Genomic DNA, 17,416 nt, shown 5'->3' on the forward strand with positions numbered 1-17,416 from the left:
GACTGAACCTGAGCTGACTCCACAATCAGACTGAACCTGAGCTGACTCCACAGTCAGACTGAACCTGAGCTGACTCCACAATGGGACTGAACCTGAGCTGATTCCACAGTCAGACTGAACCTGAGCTGACTCCACAGTCAGACTGAACCTGAGCTGACTCCACAATCAGACTGAACCTGAGCTGACTCCACAGTCAGACTGAATCTGAGCAGTCTCTGGTTGTAAATTATTCAAATTCTACAAAAAACATTTGTTGTGACTCCTCCCAACTCACGGGTGACTCACAGGGAATACCTCCCTGCAGAAGCACCTTCTGTGAATCTCAAGTGCTTTCCTTGGATTTCTGGACACAGCTGCCAACACTGAAATCATTTAGGGAAAAAACAATTCCTCCTTAAGCATTTGTTGAAGGTGCTCTGCTTTGTTTATCACTTATGCTTGATCTTACTGTTCCTTTTTCTCTTCCCTGCCCTTGCCTAAGGAAATTCTAATAATTAGATGTATTTCTGTCAGAGCAATAAAGAGCAAATCTGACAAGCTTGGCTTCTGATCTCATTGTTCTTTTCCAGCTGTTTGTTGTTCTCTCTGAAGCTTTGTGTTTAGATGCTGCTTGTTCCTCCATGGCCTTTGATGATCCAAGCTAATCCCTAATGAAGTGGGCAGGAAAACAATTCCAAGGCCTTTCTCTTTATTGTGTCAGTATTGCCACAAAATTCATCTACAAACAGGAAAATATATCAGGAATTGTAGGGCCACAAAAAGACTGAAGTTCTGATCTCCAGTTCAGTTTGGTTCAGTTTGGTGTTCAGACAGTTCCAGATTCTCTGTGGATCTCTGTGTGTCAGCAGCCTTGCTTTTCCCACCAGTTCAATTTTGATTTGCTTTTAACCACTTTTGAGAACACTTGGAGTTAAAAATCTGATTCTAAACTCTCTGTAACCTCATTTTCTCAATTTCTGAATAGTTCAAAGTTGAAAGTTCTGTTGTGGGACAGGAGCTATGATCACCAGAGGTTGTGGTGGCAAAGCAGCAAGAAGATCAAGAGTTCACAGTTTTGGTGTCTCACTGCTGCTCTTAAAAGTGCTTTGAGGACCAATGAAGCTAATGACAAGTTTTGGAAATAGTTTGAATTTAATAGAGGAAAAGCAGAGGATTATAAAGGCTTTGGGGCAGGGAAGCAGCCACTGGAACAAGGGAGTGTCTGGGCTTTGGGTGGGCTTTGGGCAGTTATTGAGCCATGGCCATACTGAGAGGTTTTGCCACAGCCAACTTGGATGGGGGAATCCAGGAGAGGCCCTGCCAGGTCTTCCCTTCTTCTCTCCCAGGACTTTTCCATCCCTGTCCGAGGGAGGAGGACTCTGGGATAGCAGTGAAAGCCAAAGCCCCCTTGCTGGGTCTCCTGTCCTGCAGCTTGGACTCTTCTACTATTATTATTATTATTATTATTATTATTATTATTATTATTATTATTACTACTACTACTACTACTACTTTTATTACTTTTATTATTATCATTATCATTATTATTATTTAAATACTACTACTACTACTACTACTACTACTACTACTACTACTACCACTACTACTTATTATTATTATTATTATTATTATTATTATTATTATTATTATCATCATCATCATCATCATTATTATTAATAAAGTAATATAAATTCCTAATTTTATTATTATTCTTCATACCACCAGGAGAAAATTCCTTCAGCATTTAGAGCTAAACCTCAGGGCAAGGTTACCATTTTGGGGACGCATTCAGATGTTTCAGGAAACACCGAATTTATTCTGCCTGTAAAAGTGCATGAACCTCCCAAGTGAGGGATTTGCCTGGTTGTGTCCCCCCAGCTCGCCCCTGCTGAAGCTGCCTCTGCCAGGGACGGGCCCCGTGGAGTTCAGCACGCCGCTGAAGGACTACGCTCCCCCCGGGGAGCAGGGAATGCAGCACGGGGAGCCCGGGGAGCGCCCTGACTGGGTGAGTGCTGCTGGGGACACCATGGGGACACTGGGGACACTGGGGAGGGGACACGGCTCCCAGGGAGCAGGGAATGCAGCACGGGGAGCCTGGGGAGCGCCCCGACTGGGTGAGTGCTGCTGGGGACACCATGGGGACACTGGGGAGGGGACATGGCTCCTGGGTAGCAGGGAATGCAGCACGGGGAGCCTGGAGAGCGCCCTGACTGGATGAGTGCTGCTGGGGACACCATGGGGACACTGGGGACACTGGGGAGGGGACATGGACCTGCTGGGGACACTGGGGAGGGGACACAGCCCCCGGGGAGCAGGGAATGCAGCACAGGGAGCCCGGGGAGCGCCCCGACTGGGTGAGTGCTGCTGGGGACACCATGGGGACACTGGGGACACTGGGGACACAGCCCCCGGGGAGCAGGGAATGCAGCACGGGGAGCCCGGGGAGCGCCCCGACTGGGTGAGTGCTGCTGGGGACATCATGGGGACACTGGGGAGGGGACATGGACCTGCTGGGGACATGGGGAGGGGACACGGCTCCCGGGGAGCAGGGAATGCAGCACGGGGAGCCTGGGGAGCGCCCCGACTGGGTGAGTGCTGCTGGGGACATCATGGGGACACTGGGGAGGGGACATGGACCTGCTGGGGACATGGGGAGGGACATAGACCTGCCCCCTGAGGAGGGGACACAAGGAGGGGACACAGCCCTGCTGGGTTATGGGGAGGGGTCATGGCCCTGCTGGGGACACAGAGAGGGGCCAGGGCTCTGCTGGGTTGCCCATCACTTGATGGCCCAGAGCAGCTGGGGCTGCCCCTGCATCCCTGGCAGTGCCCAAGGCCAGGCTGGACAGGGCTGGGAGCAGCCTGGGACAGTGGGAGGTGTCCCTGCCATGGCAGGGGTGGCACTGGGTGGGCTCTGAGGTCCCCACAACACAAACAGAGAACCAGACTCCTTTTGTTCTTGCCTGCTGAGTCCTCTCGTGTTCCCCCTCTGATTTGGGAAGGGAGAGCAGAGTCTGGCAAAGCCCTTCTGTGGGATTTTCGGGGTCCCCCATGGCAGGAAGGAAATGATGACTCTGACTCCATGTTCTTAGAAGGCTGATTTATTATTTTATGTTACTATATTATATAAAAGAATGCCATACTAAAACTATACTAAAGAATAGAGAAAGGATATTTACAGAAGGTTTAACGAGATACTAATGAAAACTTGTGACTCTCTCCACAGTCCCAACACAGCCTGACCATGATTTGCCATTAATAAAAACAATTCACATGTTGGATGAACAATCTCCAACCACATTCCAAAGCAGCAAAACACAGGAGAAGCAAATGAGATAATATTGTTTTCCCTTTTCAGCTTCCCAGGAGAAGAATCCTGGCTAAGGGATTTTTCCAGAAAATATGGCACTTGTGGGGGTTTTAGTTATTGGTTTTTTTTGGGTTTGGATTAAAGGCACTTGAGACAATAGTTTATGTTTGGACTTAAGTGTTTATTATTTTTTTTATTAGTAAAACAGTTTTATTACTGTGAGTTTGGCAGTTTTTTATTAGAAGGCACAAAATGGTTAACAATTTTTTGTTACAAGGTTTTTTAAGACTAAACTATTTCATTAAGAGCTGACAGATTTTTTTTTTAATTTAATTGATTTTAAAGAGCTTGCAATGCAGACTTTTTAATGTAATTACAAAATGCTACTTATGAAGAAGAAGGAAGAAGTATGAAGAAGAAACTTAGGATAACATTCTGTGTTTTTTTTTTTTAATTTACAATATACAAAAAAATCTTAAAACTTAAATTTCTCACTAAGTGATATACTTACACTACTCTATATAATTTATTTTACACTTTTGTGGATTCTAGTCTATCTTGAAGTTTAGGAAACTTTCTCTATGAATGAGGGTCAAAGTCAGAGCTCCTCTGGGGGTCAAGGCACCCCAGAGCAGAGACAGAAATATTTTTGGTGCTTTGGGTTTCCACATGGCAAAGGGATTTTTCCAGAAAATATGGCAGTGACATCGTTCCTGCTCTGGTTCTCTGGGAGCTCCCCAGTTGTGGGAATGTTTAAAAGCTGAGGATTTTAGGAAAGTTTATCTAGTGAGATATGAGGAAGTTCTAAGCTTAATAATGGAGCTCTGTGTGTTGTATTTGAAGGCTCACAAGCAGGTATTGTATTGGAAATAAGCAAGCATTGTTTAACCAAAGGGACCTGTGCTTAGAGTGCTTGGATAGAACCACTGTCAATGTGCTTTTGCTTTGTGGGATTGGTTAAAAAACTTCTAAAGTGAGTTGTGACATGAAGTTCTTTGTCTGCTGCCTGGGATGTGAGCTGCTGTCATCTTCCCATTGCCATAACCATGTGATGAGGCTGATGCTGGAAAATCAAGCAGCTCAGGAGGTGTTCCCCAGCAGCCCCATCCCACTGGGGGTTTGTACAGGCCCCTGTCACTGAAGGGGTGTTGGGGACAGACTGTGGCATTCACACCCCCTGAACATGATTTCTCTGCCCAGGATTTTTCTCCTGGGAAGCTGAAAAGCAGCAAGAAGCCTCAGAGAAAAGGAAAACAATTTTTATCTCATTTGCTTCTCCTGTGTTGTGCTCGTGTGGAATGTGTTTGGAGATTGTTCACCCAAGGTGATTGCTTGATTGGACTCCAGTGGGAGTTGTTTTGACTCATTGGCCAGCTGGGGCCAAGCTGTGTTGGGACTCTGGAAAAAGTCACAAGTTTTCAATTATTATCTTTTTAGCATTCAGTAAGTATCTTTTCTGTATTCTTTAGTGTAGTATAGCATAGTTATACCATACTATATTTTATTATATAGTTATACTATATTTATATTTTGTACTTTATTATACTTTATTATACTATATTATATTCTTTAATATAATATAGTATAATAAAGTAATAAATGAGCCTTCTGAGAACATAGAGTCAGATACATCATTCTCTCTCCTCATCAGGGTTGTCCACACTTACAATAACAGACAAAGCTGATACAGAGATTCTGTCATTAGAGGGTATGAAAAGGCCCTTTTTTATTAGAAATCAACAGTTTTTGTAGAAACAACGGTGGACTTAAGACTTGACTGGTATAGCCATGATATTTTCTGAAAAATCCCTTTGCCAGGACTTTTCTCCTGAGACTCTGAGAAGCCTCAGAGGAAGAGAAAGCCAATAATTATCTGCTGCTGAGCAATTCAACAGGTGCATCTTTGATTGGTCCATGCTGGTTGTTTCTACTTAATGGCCAATCCCAGTCAGCTGGCTTGGACTCTCTGAGAGTCAGGAGCTTTTGTTATCATTCCACTTCTTTCTTTGCAAGCCTTCTGATGAAGTCCTTTCTTCTATTCTTTAGTATAGTTTAATATATCAATATTAAACTATACTAATATTAATATTAGTATAGTTCAATATATTATTTTCTTCTGATATAATATATATCATAAAATAATAAATCAGCCTTCTGAAACATGGAGTCAAGATTCTCGTCTCCCCCCTCGTCCTGGGACCCCTGTGAACACCACCACAGATTGGTTTTTAGGAATCTTCTCTCACACTATCAGCAAACTATGAACAGCACACTCTGGAGGATCATACCTATAAACAGCATTTACAGAAGGAGAGATAATAATTGCTTTAATTCTTTCTCTGGGGAAACTTCCCAGGAGAACCCTGGGGCAGCTGTGTGTCTGTGTCTGTGTGTGTGTGATGACCCCAGCCCCCTGACCCTGCCCTGTGTCCCTGCAGTACGTGGGGGCCCCTGTGGCCTACATCCAGCAGATCTTTGTCAAGGCCACCGTGTCCCCGTGGCAGAAGAACCTGCTGGCCGTGGACGCGTTCCGCTCGCCGCTGGCCCGCGTCTTCCCGCTGGTGGAGGAGATCAGGAACCACGCCCTGAGGGACAGGTGAGCCCCTGTGGGGACTGCTGTGGCACACCTGGCTCTTGGTGTCACTAATACTGCAGATGGGACATGCACTGGCTTGTGTGGCTGCTGAACCAAACAGCAGCACTGTGTGTTTCACCCCACAGACACTTTTGGCCGCTGGGTGTGTGGTGTTTCACCCACAGACACTTTTGGCTGCTGGATGTGTGGTGTTTGACCCCACAGACACTTTTGGCTGGTGGATGTGTGGTGTTTGACCCCACAGACACTTTTGGCTGGCTGGGTGTTGGTGTTTGACCCCACAGACACTTTTGGCTGGTGGATGTGTGGTGTTTCACCCCACAGACACTTTTGGCTGGTGGATGTGTGGTGTTTCACCCCACAGACACTTTTGGCTGCTGGGTGTGCGGTGTTTCACCCCACAGACACTTTTGGCTGCCTGGGTGTGTGGTGTTTCACCCCACAGACACTTTTGCCTGCCTGGGTGCTGCAGCTGGGCACTGGGGACAGGTCCAGGCCTGCAGGAGCTCTGGTGGTGCTGGGATGGAGCTTCCCCCATACCAGGGGCTGCTCCTCAGGTTTCCCTCTGTGGAGAAGCTTTGAGGCCATGGTGAAGGAAAGGAGTTGGTTCTGATGGAGGCTTTGGATCCAGAGCTTTATTCTGGCCCTCAGGCCTCTGAATGCAGCACCAGCTCCCACAGAACTCCCTGAGCCCGTGGTTGCTGCTCCTTTAACCCCGGGGAGAGGGGCAGGGAAGGGGCAGGGAGGCACCAAGCAGGGACAGGAGGGGAGGGACAAAGGGACAAAGGACACCTGGATGGCCCCATGCCCCCCAGGGGTAGAGGGAATCCTTTGGATCTGCCAATCCCTTCTGGAATTGCAGGACTGACAGACAGTGCTGGGAGGGGAAGGAGAGGAGACTGACACACCTGGGAGGGAATGATCAGGGGAGGAGCCCGGGTTTCTGGGGTAAACCCTGAGATCACACCAACACCTGGCTGCAGAGGGCTGCCCCAGGGCTGGGCAGGAGCTGGGGGTGTCCTAAAGGGGGATCCATCCTGCACATGGGGCAGTTCACATTTGTGCTGGGGCATTCCCTGTGCTCCAGGCCAGGCACTGAAAGTCCTCAGGAGTTTTCTGGTCAGAGCCCAGAAGGGGCCTGTGGGGTGGCACAGGTGTCTCAGGATGTCCTCACCTCCACACCAGCTCCGTGTCACAGGGGGTTCTGGGCCACTGCTGCCATTTCCTGCTCAGGAACCTTCTCCTGGCTTTCTTTGGCTGTTTTTAGGACCAGTTTGTACCTGCTTGGTTTTATCCTGTTGCAGCCTCTATACAACAGCTTTCCTCAGCTCCCCCTGCCCAGCCCTGCCCCCTGTTTGTTAAAAGCCAAACAGAAATCTCTGGGCTCACTGGTGACAGGCTCAGCACTCCAGGTGCCATCCTGGTCCTGCTGCTGTTAGTGGCACATTCCTGAGGGTGGGAGAGCAGAACCACACACAGATTGTCAGGGCAGTCTCACTTGGGGGGTGTTTTCCATGGAAAGGCTTTTCCTGAAGCCTCTCTCAGATCACAAGTCTGTTTTTTGTGCCCACTCACATCAGTTCTGCACATTAAGAGGTGATTTATTGGTGTCCCCATGTCCCTCTGTCCTTTCCAGCTGACAAGCTCCCACCTCAAAGCAGAAAATCTTTTTTACCCCCAAGTGGGGTCTTGATCTTTGTGCTGGTAAGAGAAGGGGTATTAAATTGCTCATTTTTGAGTGTCCACCCTGCTCCTCTAGCTGATGATTTGTCCTTTTGGGGAGCCATCCTTCACCCCCGCCGCTGCTCTCGGAGGTCACGTTTTAGAAATGCCATTTTTGCTCCTCAGATTTCCTCAGTTTTCCTCTCCCTGGCAGCTCCCCCAGCCTTGGCACTGACCTTGTGGCCGTGTGCTCAGTGCCTCTCCCCCCTTATCCTGTGGGATAATCATTGTTGCCAATTGCAGGCAGAAACAACTGCTGCCAGGCCTGTGCTGTGCTCTCATTATCTCCCTTGTCTTCTCATTGTGTTTTCATTATCTCCCCTTGGCATTGCCCTTGATGAGCACTGATGCAACCCAGGAACAAAATCATTACTTTTGTTATTATTCTTCATACCACCAGGAGAAAATTACTTCAGCATTTAGACCTAAACCTTGGGGCAAGGTTACCATTTTGGGGATGCATTCAGATATTTCAGGAAACATCTAATTTTGAGATGAATTCTGCAATTACCTCAAAAGTCATTATGAAGTTCTTGTTTGTTGCCTGTAACAAAGCTGAGCAGAAATAATTTTTTTACATGCAAACTGGCTTGTTTTGTATTTTATTTTCTATTCTTTTCTATTCTGTTATGTATCTTTTATATTATTTTATATTCCAGGAGGAGCTGAAGGTTGTTAAGTGTCCCTGGGCAGGTGTAAGTGTTAAGTGTAGCATGGGTGTGTTTCCACTGGCTGCACTCATCGATGTGAAGGCCAGGAGTGCTTTGCCCCAGCTGTGGGTTTGGTGTCACTGTGAACCCTCAGCATCCCCCAGGGACAGGGATGGCAGCCTGGCCTGCAGACAGGAATGGCCCTGGCCTTATCTGCAGCATGAGCTCTTATCTCTGCCACATTCCAGAGCTGATAAAATCCAAACCAGGGTCATCTGCTCCTCCTGGAGCCCTTTCCAGAGCCATCACTGCATCAGTTCCTTTAAATGTTCACCCCCAAAGCTTTTGTCCCTATAAACACTATATTTTGGAAGTGTATTTTCCATGGCTGTCTTTTGACAGCTGTGCCTTGTCCAGGTGTCCTGCCATGCAGCCACAGGGTGCACACTGTGCAGGGAGTGTTCACAAAGGCAAATAATAATTTTTGAATGTCTGTGCTCGTTCTTTGTAGTTATTATACAAGAAATCTCTTCTGGAGAGGGATCTTACAAAGGCTTCAGTTCATTTGCCATCTGGAAGCACCTTCCTGAGATGTGCAGGGCCAGAGCCAGGCAGGCCTTAGCCTCAGACTTTGGCAGCAGTTTAAATTTAAGGACTCCCTCTGCCCCACATGTGCTGGTGATGGCAAATGAGGTGTCTTTATAAAGTGAATTATTTATTAAACAGACAGGAAATAACAGATGGAAGATGTTAATCACAAACACTCCCTAGTACAAAACTGAAGAAGTGCCAGTAAATTATGGCATAATTTATTTATTTACAGCATAAACACTGCAGAAATGGAGGTGCCTGTGTTAAAGCTGGCAAAGGAATCAGCAGTGAGTGAGGGGCAGATGGAGCTGCCCATGGACATGGGGAGGGATTCGGGCTCCTTCACTCAGCCCCTGGAGTAACCACAGAGCAAAGCAGTGTCCCTGCTCAGGGGATGGATGCATAGATAGATAGATAGATAGATAGATAAAATATATCTATCTATATATAGATATATTGATATGTAGATAAATGATAGATAGAGATAGATAATAGATTATATAGATGGATAGATAGCTAGATAAAATATATCCATCTATCTATAGATATATAGATAAATAATAGATAGATGATAGATAGATATAGATAGATAATAGATAGATAGATAGATAGATGTAGATATAGATACATAATGATTACTGATAAAAAAAAAAAGCTACAGTGACAAGGTATAGGATTAAATCCAGAGTGTTCCTGGTAGCTGAGGACAACCCAAACAAGTAATTTCACTTGTATTGTTACCAGTCTGTGTAGATCAGGATGTTCCCCACATGTTCAAATCATAGGAAAGGTGGGATGCAAATGAGGATCCAAGTTCCTGGAGTTAATATTTTAGTTGCAGTGATTGGAGGAGTTCAGTGATGGGTCAGTGACTCCCTTCACTTCCATTCATGGTTCTTAGTCCAGTGTTCTCAGTGAAGTTCAGCATTTCACGTGTCCTTGCTCACCACATCAAGTGTTAGACAGTTCTGACCTGACCAGTACCCTGCAATAGCCTGACCAAATGTGTGTGTACTACAGAACAATCTGGTTATAGCCCCAGGGCAGCACAGCTGGAATGAAACTCAAATTGTTCCCACCTGCTGCAATGGGGAATTCTATACCTTACCCCGAGGAGATGGGAAGAGGTGCACAAAACTGATTCCAGAATCATATGAAAATTCGAGTTACATTCAGGGGGAAGTCTTTTCCAGCCCCTGTGACAAACAGAGTGAAGAGATGAGCATTCTGAAGCAATGACTCATATTCACTGCAAAACTACTGGGACAGACCATAGCAAATATTAATCCAAACTATTGAAACCTCAAATGCTCCAGCACTTTAGCAATACTGACCAAGATTTTACTTACCACTGTGCAGATCTGGGCTGTCATTCCTTCCAGAGGGAGCATCACTCCAGCTGGAGGAAGGCCACTGGGAAAGAAATTTGGTGTGGAATTCCCATCATCCAAATATTTTGTTGAAATGAGTGGGAAACAGAGAACAAGTGCACTGTTGTTATCAGTGTCGCAGCTTGCAGGAGCTTCAGGTGGGAATTTCTCTTACAAGGGTCAGGTACCATTGGTTCTGTGTGTGCTGCATTGGAGTGGCCCCAGGAAAACCAGCCCTGCTCCCTTTCCTTCCCTTTGCAGTCTCTGTAGGAGGTGCAGGGGTGGCTGACAGATCAGGGTGCTGTGCAATTAAGGACATGGTTCTGTAAGAGCCTGAATGAGAGATGTGGGACTCCAGGGGCTCTCCAAAATGCAGTTTATTGTATACAAAATGCAGTTTATTGTATCCAAGGTGTTACAGCAGTCCAGGGTCCTGGGTGACAGAGCTGTGCCCACAGCTGTCAGCTCCAGCTGCAGGCAGGCCTGGACACCCTTAATTTAGTTTATAAATACATTATATACTTTGCTTAGCATCTCAATACAGTAGGACCAATCTATACTTTAACTTTTATCTACAGCCTATCATAACTACTATAATTACCATATTCATGTTACTCTTCTCCAATCACTAAAAGTTAGTACCTTACAGTTTGAGCTAGAAGTTGTTTTTCAGTTTTCTTGCAGTGGAAAATTCTGAGACCTTTTTTCTTCTTGCCACATTTGCTGCCTTGTTTGCCTGTGCTCTCTTTCTGCTTGGTAAAACATCTTCTTGTTTGAGGTGGGTTTATCCTTTGCTCTAAGCCATAAAAACCCTTCTAACTAACACACCCTTTGCCTCCTTGGTTATCCAGTAAGACTGGCTCAGCAATTCTTTTCTTCTATATGAAAATTTGCTCTCATCTCTATTCCCTCTTCAGATGCAACATCCAAAATCTTTCTGCTAAGCACACATATCTGTGAGACTTTCTTGTCAAACTTTCATCCTTCCCAATAGTTCTGAATGTAACCCTACAGTGATTGTCACTGCAGAGCTCCTCAGTGCTGCAGCTTCAGCCACAGCAGCTGGGCCAGTCCCTGCCTGTGCAGTGCATCCTTATGGCCAGAGCTGCCTTTATTCATTCCCTGCGGAGTCTGTCAGTGACTCCCACCGGCCCTTCCCTTGCAGCCCGAGTGGCTACCGGCTCCGGTGGGATGCAGAGGGGGTTTTCAGGGGTGTCCGTGCCCGTCCCGGGTTTGCGGGGAGCCCCGGCCCGGGGAGCCCCGGCGTTACCGGAGCCGCGGTTCGGCGCAGTTCCGGCCGCCACCACACGAGGGCGCTCTGGGGCGGCCGGGCGGGCCCGCTGGTTGGGAGCAAAACACGGACTGGAGCTGGGGTGTGGAGCGGAGCCTCCATCGGGGGCTCCTGGTGCTGTTAGAACCCAGAGCCACCCGAACACGGGGTCAGAACCCACAGAACACCGGGTCATAACCCACAGAACACTGGGTCAGAACCCACAGAACATCAGTTTAGAACACATAGAACACCAGGTCAGAACCCATAGCCACCTGAACATTGGGTCAGAACCCACAGACAACGGGTCAGAACCCACAGACATTGGTTCAGAACCCACAGACATTGGGTCAGAACCCACAGACATTGGTTCAGAACCCACAGACATTGGGTCAGAACCCACAGAACACTGGGTCAGAACCCACAGACATTGGTTCAGAACCCACAGACATTGGGTCAGAACCCACAGACACTGGGTCAGAACCCACAGAACACTGGGTCAGAACCCACAGAACACTGGGTCAGAACCCACAGACACTGGGTCAGAACCCACAGACATTGGGTCAGAACTCACAGACACTGGTTCAGAACCCACAGACACTGGGTCAGAACCCACAGACACTGGGTCAGAACCCACAGAACACTGGGTCAGAACCCACAGACACTGGGTCAGAACCCAGAGACACTGGTTCAGAACCCACAGAACACTGGGTCAGAACCCACAGAACACTGGGTCAGAGCCCACAGACACTGGGTCAGAACCCACAGACACTGGTTCAGAACCCACAGACACTGGGTCAGAACCCACAGAACACTGGGTCAGAACCCACAGACACTGGGTCAGAACCCAGAGACACTGGGTCAGAACCCACAGACATTGGTTCAGAACCCACAGAACACTGGGTCAGAACCCACAGACACTGGGTCAGAACCCACAGACATTGGTTCAGAACCCACAGACACTGGGTCAGAACCCAGAGCCACCAGAGCACCGGGCCTCAGCTGCCCTCGGAGCCACAGGCACCATCCCAGGCTGGGCTCAGCTCAGCATGGCTGGCTTTCCCCCTGTCAGCTGTCCTGAAATCATCAATTTTGTCATCTGGAGCTGTTCAGAGACACACGGGGCTCAGGAGAGCTCGTGAAACCTGTTCGTCCATAACAGTTATTTATTATATTTATTATATTTATATATATGTAGGTATAGATATACATAGATATAGATTGTGAAAAACGCCATTCACTTGTGTCAAAATTATAGAAGTTTATTAGTAATAAAATAGTGATTAAAAATAGTAATAAAAGTAGTAATAAAATAATAATAAAAATAGTAATAAAATTAGTAATGAAAATTAGGGCACTAAGAGACAATAAAAAGCAAAGAATTATGGGTGTCTGGATGCCTGGCACTCTGCCACAAAGCACACCTTGCTAACAAAGGATTAACCCTTAAAAGCAATAGCTTCTTGCATATTCATATATCTCATACATGAGTCAAAGGTTCCTTTCAAACCAGGCTGTTTCTCCTTAATTTCGCCTTCCCCCCTCGTCTTGTAAATCAATTTTCTTGGTCCCTCAAACTCTGGGCTTTCCCAATAAGGTGGCAATATTTCTGTTGGGATCTTGGTGTCTGTCCTGTTATCTCTATACAAAAAATTCCTTGATCCTTTTCCATTCCTTGAGCTAGTTACAAAAAGTATCTTACATCACATAGTTCCTATTTTAATATTATGCTATAGCCTAAAAACTATATTTGCCACACTACTTAAAAGAGGTTAATACAGCACTACTTAAAAGAGATTAATACAGCACAACTTTCCAACAGAACACATACAGTATTAATTTTAATATTTGCAAAGAGCCAATCATATCATATGCATTTTTCACATTTATATAGATATAGATATATAATGATTACTGATAAAAAAAGTTACAGTAACAAGGTATAGCATTAAATCCACAGTGTTCATGGTAGCTGAGGACAACCCAAACAAATAATTTTACTTGTATTGATGTAGGTGGAGATACATATACAAACACACATAGGGAAAAAAATCTATTTTTTTTTAAATTTATTTATTTATTGTACTTATTCTGTCTGATATCAGTTATTATAAATAAATTATTTATCTTGTAATTTATTATATTTGTTATAATAATAATATTGTGATAAATATAATAAATTTATATATTTAATATATATTAAATATATAAATTTATTATATTTATTATTTATTTATTATATATATTTTATATATATTATATATATATATATAATAAATTTTTATATATTGTGATAAATATAATAAATACTTACTGTAATAAATATGTTATCTGACATAACACAGAGGGTAACCTTTTATCCCAGCCAGATTCACGTGGCCTAAGGCACTGCTTTAGCAAACCACTGGCCCAGAATCTCTTGGTCCAGGGGCACAGAGTCTTTTGTTATTTCTGCCCTGTGAAGGCTGTGCCGGGTCTGGGTGATTCTGTTCAGGTCTCAGCTGGCCCTGGGGGCACTGTGAGAATGCCTTGACACATCTTCCTGGTCAGTGCCAGCCCCTGCTTTGTGCTCCCAAAAACGGGAGTTTTTTGTGCAGTGTGCCCTCATTTGAGTGTAACCACTCACCCAGTCCATACCAGTGCCGTGGAGCCTCCTGTGGATCAGGTTTGCTGATTTTTGGCAGCTGGTCACCTTGTTGTCTGTAAAGTTTGGTCACTGGCTGAGCTCTGACCCATCCTGCGTGGATTTGTCCGTGGGACTGAGCCTGTAACAACAACCACTTCCCACCTTCCTTCTGCCAAGCCTCCTTTGCTGTGGGAATCAGAGAGACAGAAATCCTCACAAACACACAAGAGTTGATTCACAGCCTTAGGAGAAGCCTAAATTGATGTGAAAGCAAGGTACACAGACACTGAACAGAGAAATCATAAACTTATGTTTCTGTAAGTTATATATATCTATAACTTTCTATAAGTTATGTTTCTATAGTTATAAGTATGTTTCTATAATTATAAGTATGTTTCTATAGTTATAAGTAAGAATAGGCCTTTAGTAAGTAAGAAACTCATTAGATATTAACATGTTAGATAAGATATTGACATATTAGATAAGATAATGAAGTGTTTTATAGTATAGTAATGTAGTAATGTGATTGTAATAGAATAAAGAGTTTAGATATTAAAATAGAGACATGTGTACATGTAATCAGACCTTATTGGGCAAAAGTATCCACATTGCAGTAGAAAGAGGTGAAAGTGGCAGGTTAGAAAAGCAAAACATGCTCTGTGGAGCTGTCCTTTGGATTAGAAAGTGACACACTGTCCTACAAGCAAGAACTTGTGACCATCCTAGACTGTAACCAACTGCTTGTGTCTGATAAATCTCATGGCCTTTGAGATTGGTGTTATCTAAGCAATAAATCATTATTAGTCTGATCTTAGTCCCTTCCCTTTAATTAATAATACAACAGCCACATTTTCCCTTCATTGCCAGTCCAGGGCCTCCCACTGCCACAACCACTGTGGCACCAGCCCAGGGTGTGTAAGAATCCACTTAATAACAAATAAATAGATAAACAAATGAATAGATTGTGACTAAATAAATAGATTGTCTTTGTTTCCTCCTTTGCTGCCAGCAGTATACAGCCTTTAACTCTGCACTTGTGCACTTCTGGTTCCTTCTCCCACTGCTCCCACTGCTGTGTGAGTGCTCAGAGCAGCTGCTCTGCACCTCCCCTGCCCACCCGTGTGTTTGGCTGAGCCTCAGGGTGTGAAGCGAGTGCAGGAGCAGGCAGGAGAGGATCAGATCTGTGGCTGTTGTCAGGCTGAGCTGTCTGGTGTCCCAGCTGTGTGGTTCTCTAGGGCTTTAGGCCCTGCAGTGCCATCCCTTTGATCTGTGACACCCCTGAGACACCCCCCTTTGTGCACTGTCACTGTGCAATTCCCTCTGGAAGGGAATCGTCATCATCACCATCATCATCATCATCATCATCATCATCATCACTGCCCTTCTTACCAGTGGCCCACAGACTGCAAGGTCCTTGGCTCTTCACACATTGATGCTGTTGAATTTATTTTTACTTGTTCAGGACCTCAGGTCAGGGACAATAATCCCTTTTCCCAGGCAGTGTTTCTCTTTTCAGTACCTTTAAATGCTGTGGAACTGAACCCTAGTGGTTGTCTGGGTCCTTGTGGCCCTTTCTGGAACATACCACAGTGAGTCCCCTGTTGGCAAAATCCCATTCAGCTGTTACAGGATCACTGGGATGAGCTGGCCCCAGTGACTGATGTTTTTAACTCCTCTGTCAGTGTTTGCAAAGCCTGTTTGTGGCTGTCAAGCCATTCCCAGATTTGGATTTTCCTCATTAATGTGGACAAGGGTCTTGCTATTATAGAAAATCCAGGAATATGATTTCTGCAGTATCCCAAAGTACCTTTTGAGGCTCCTTTTCAGTAGTGGGGCTAGATACAGCATCTAATTTTGTTTCATGTGGAATTACAGCTTGGCTGCTACCCCCAGGTTCCCGGGAATTCCATCTCTTTAGAGGGGCCTGGGCTCTTAGCTGAGGGCACTTCTGTCCCCTCCCCATTTCATCTGTTCTGGATATCCTGTGCTGTTGTTCTTACTGCACTTTCCTCCTCACCTCCTGCCAATTTATGGGTAAATCTGTTCTCCTGCCTGATTTGTTGGGGTTCAGCTGGAGCATTGTGTGCTATGCTGGGTGAGTGCAGAATTCCCTGAGGTAGGCAGTTGAAGCTGGGTTGTTCCTTCCCCAGTCAAGCAGATCTGGGTTTATCTTCTTCCTGAACTGGAACCATCAAAATGATCTTTTCCATGCCAGGCTGCCTCCCCTTTGTGTGCTGCAGTGCCTGCAGAGGAGCAGTGAGCTTTGCAGGATTTGGGCCTGCTGCAGGGAGTGCCTCTGTGTCAGCATCAGGCCTTTGATAATCAACTGCTGAATGCCAGCTCCTGTCTTCCTTCATCACCTGTCAAACAGGGGAATTGTGAATACATCCTACGCATAATGGCCCTCTGTTCTAAATCTTTAATTACTTCATTTTTCCCTTGTTTGGCTGCAGGAGGCACAGGGTGCTGTTTAATGTTAGAAACAGGTTAAACTGGAGCCCTTTTTAAGAGTCTGATTTTCTTACCCTTCTCAGAAAGGTTACTCTGGGGTTTTTTTGGGTCCAAAGGGCCAAAGATCCCTGGTTGGTAATAGCAAAGCTTTCCTTTAAGAATGTCATATCCTACAATGCTTTCTTCATGACCTGCCATCACAAACGTGTGTGAAGTCTTTCCCTTTTCCCCAGGTAACCATAAACACACTTTGGAGGTGTAACAGAGAATACTTTTCCTATTAAAGCCAGTTAAATGAACTTCTCTATTTTTAAAACCTAAGTTTAGCTTTTTAGCATCCATGGGAGTAATTAAAGAGGTCTGAGCTCCAGTGTCAGTTAAAAATGTCAAAGGCTGTCCTTTAACAGGGAAATGTACAGAAGGTTTCTGATTGGGGGAGTGCTCTGGGGTGTCTGTCAGTCAGAAGTGCAGCTCCTGTCCCAGTGGGAGAGCAGGGAGGTGGTTTTGGGCAGCTGGGAGGTGCCAGGGCAGTGCTAACCCCGTGGGGCCAATGACTCCTGTGAGACACTGCTCCTGTCTGATCACTGAGCAGTGCCAGGCAGCAGAGCAGCTCCTGCTGGGGTGACAGGGACACGGCCTCTTACACTGGGCTGGCCCCACAGCTGCTCTGGCACTGGCCCTTCTGTCTGGCCTTGAGAAGCCAGGAGTCTGCTGAGGAAGGCAGGAGCCTCCCCTGGAATGGAAAATGTCAAACCCCTCCCTCTGAATTGTTAGAATTTTGAAATTAAAAGGCTCTCAGGCAAAGATATGGGAATAGGAATAACAGTTCTTTGCTAGAAGACTAAAAATAA

General features: G+C 45.7%; 1 protein-coding gene across 4 annotated transcripts in view; it reads left to right on the plus strand.

The window, feature by feature from the left end:
- Positions 1-17,416, plus strand: part of SCAP (SREBF chaperone) — a 57,776-nt gene that overhangs the window by 20,177 nt on the left and 20,183 nt on the right. For 3 of the 4 annotated variants that reach the window (XM_071456386.1, XM_071456388.1, XM_071456387.1), the window contains 2 exons: positions 1,858-1,984; positions 5,728-5,885. In XM_071456386.1, coding sequence (XP_071312487.1) covers positions 1,858-1,984; positions 5,728-5,885 — 285 coding nt within the window. Of the gene's footprint in view, positions 1-1,857; positions 1,985-2,522; positions 2,568-5,727; positions 5,886-17,416 lie in introns of those variants that run through there. The other variant, XM_071456389.1, reaches the window with a different exon arrangement.

The sequence above is a fragment of the Agelaius tricolor genome, unplaced genomic scaffold, assembly GCF_023055355.1.
Source record: "Agelaius tricolor isolate 1412-34295 unplaced genomic scaffold, bAgeTri1.0.p SCAF_58, whole genome shotgun sequence".
Taxonomy (NCBI): domain Eukaryota; kingdom Metazoa; phylum Chordata; class Aves; order Passeriformes; family Icteridae; genus Agelaius; species Agelaius tricolor.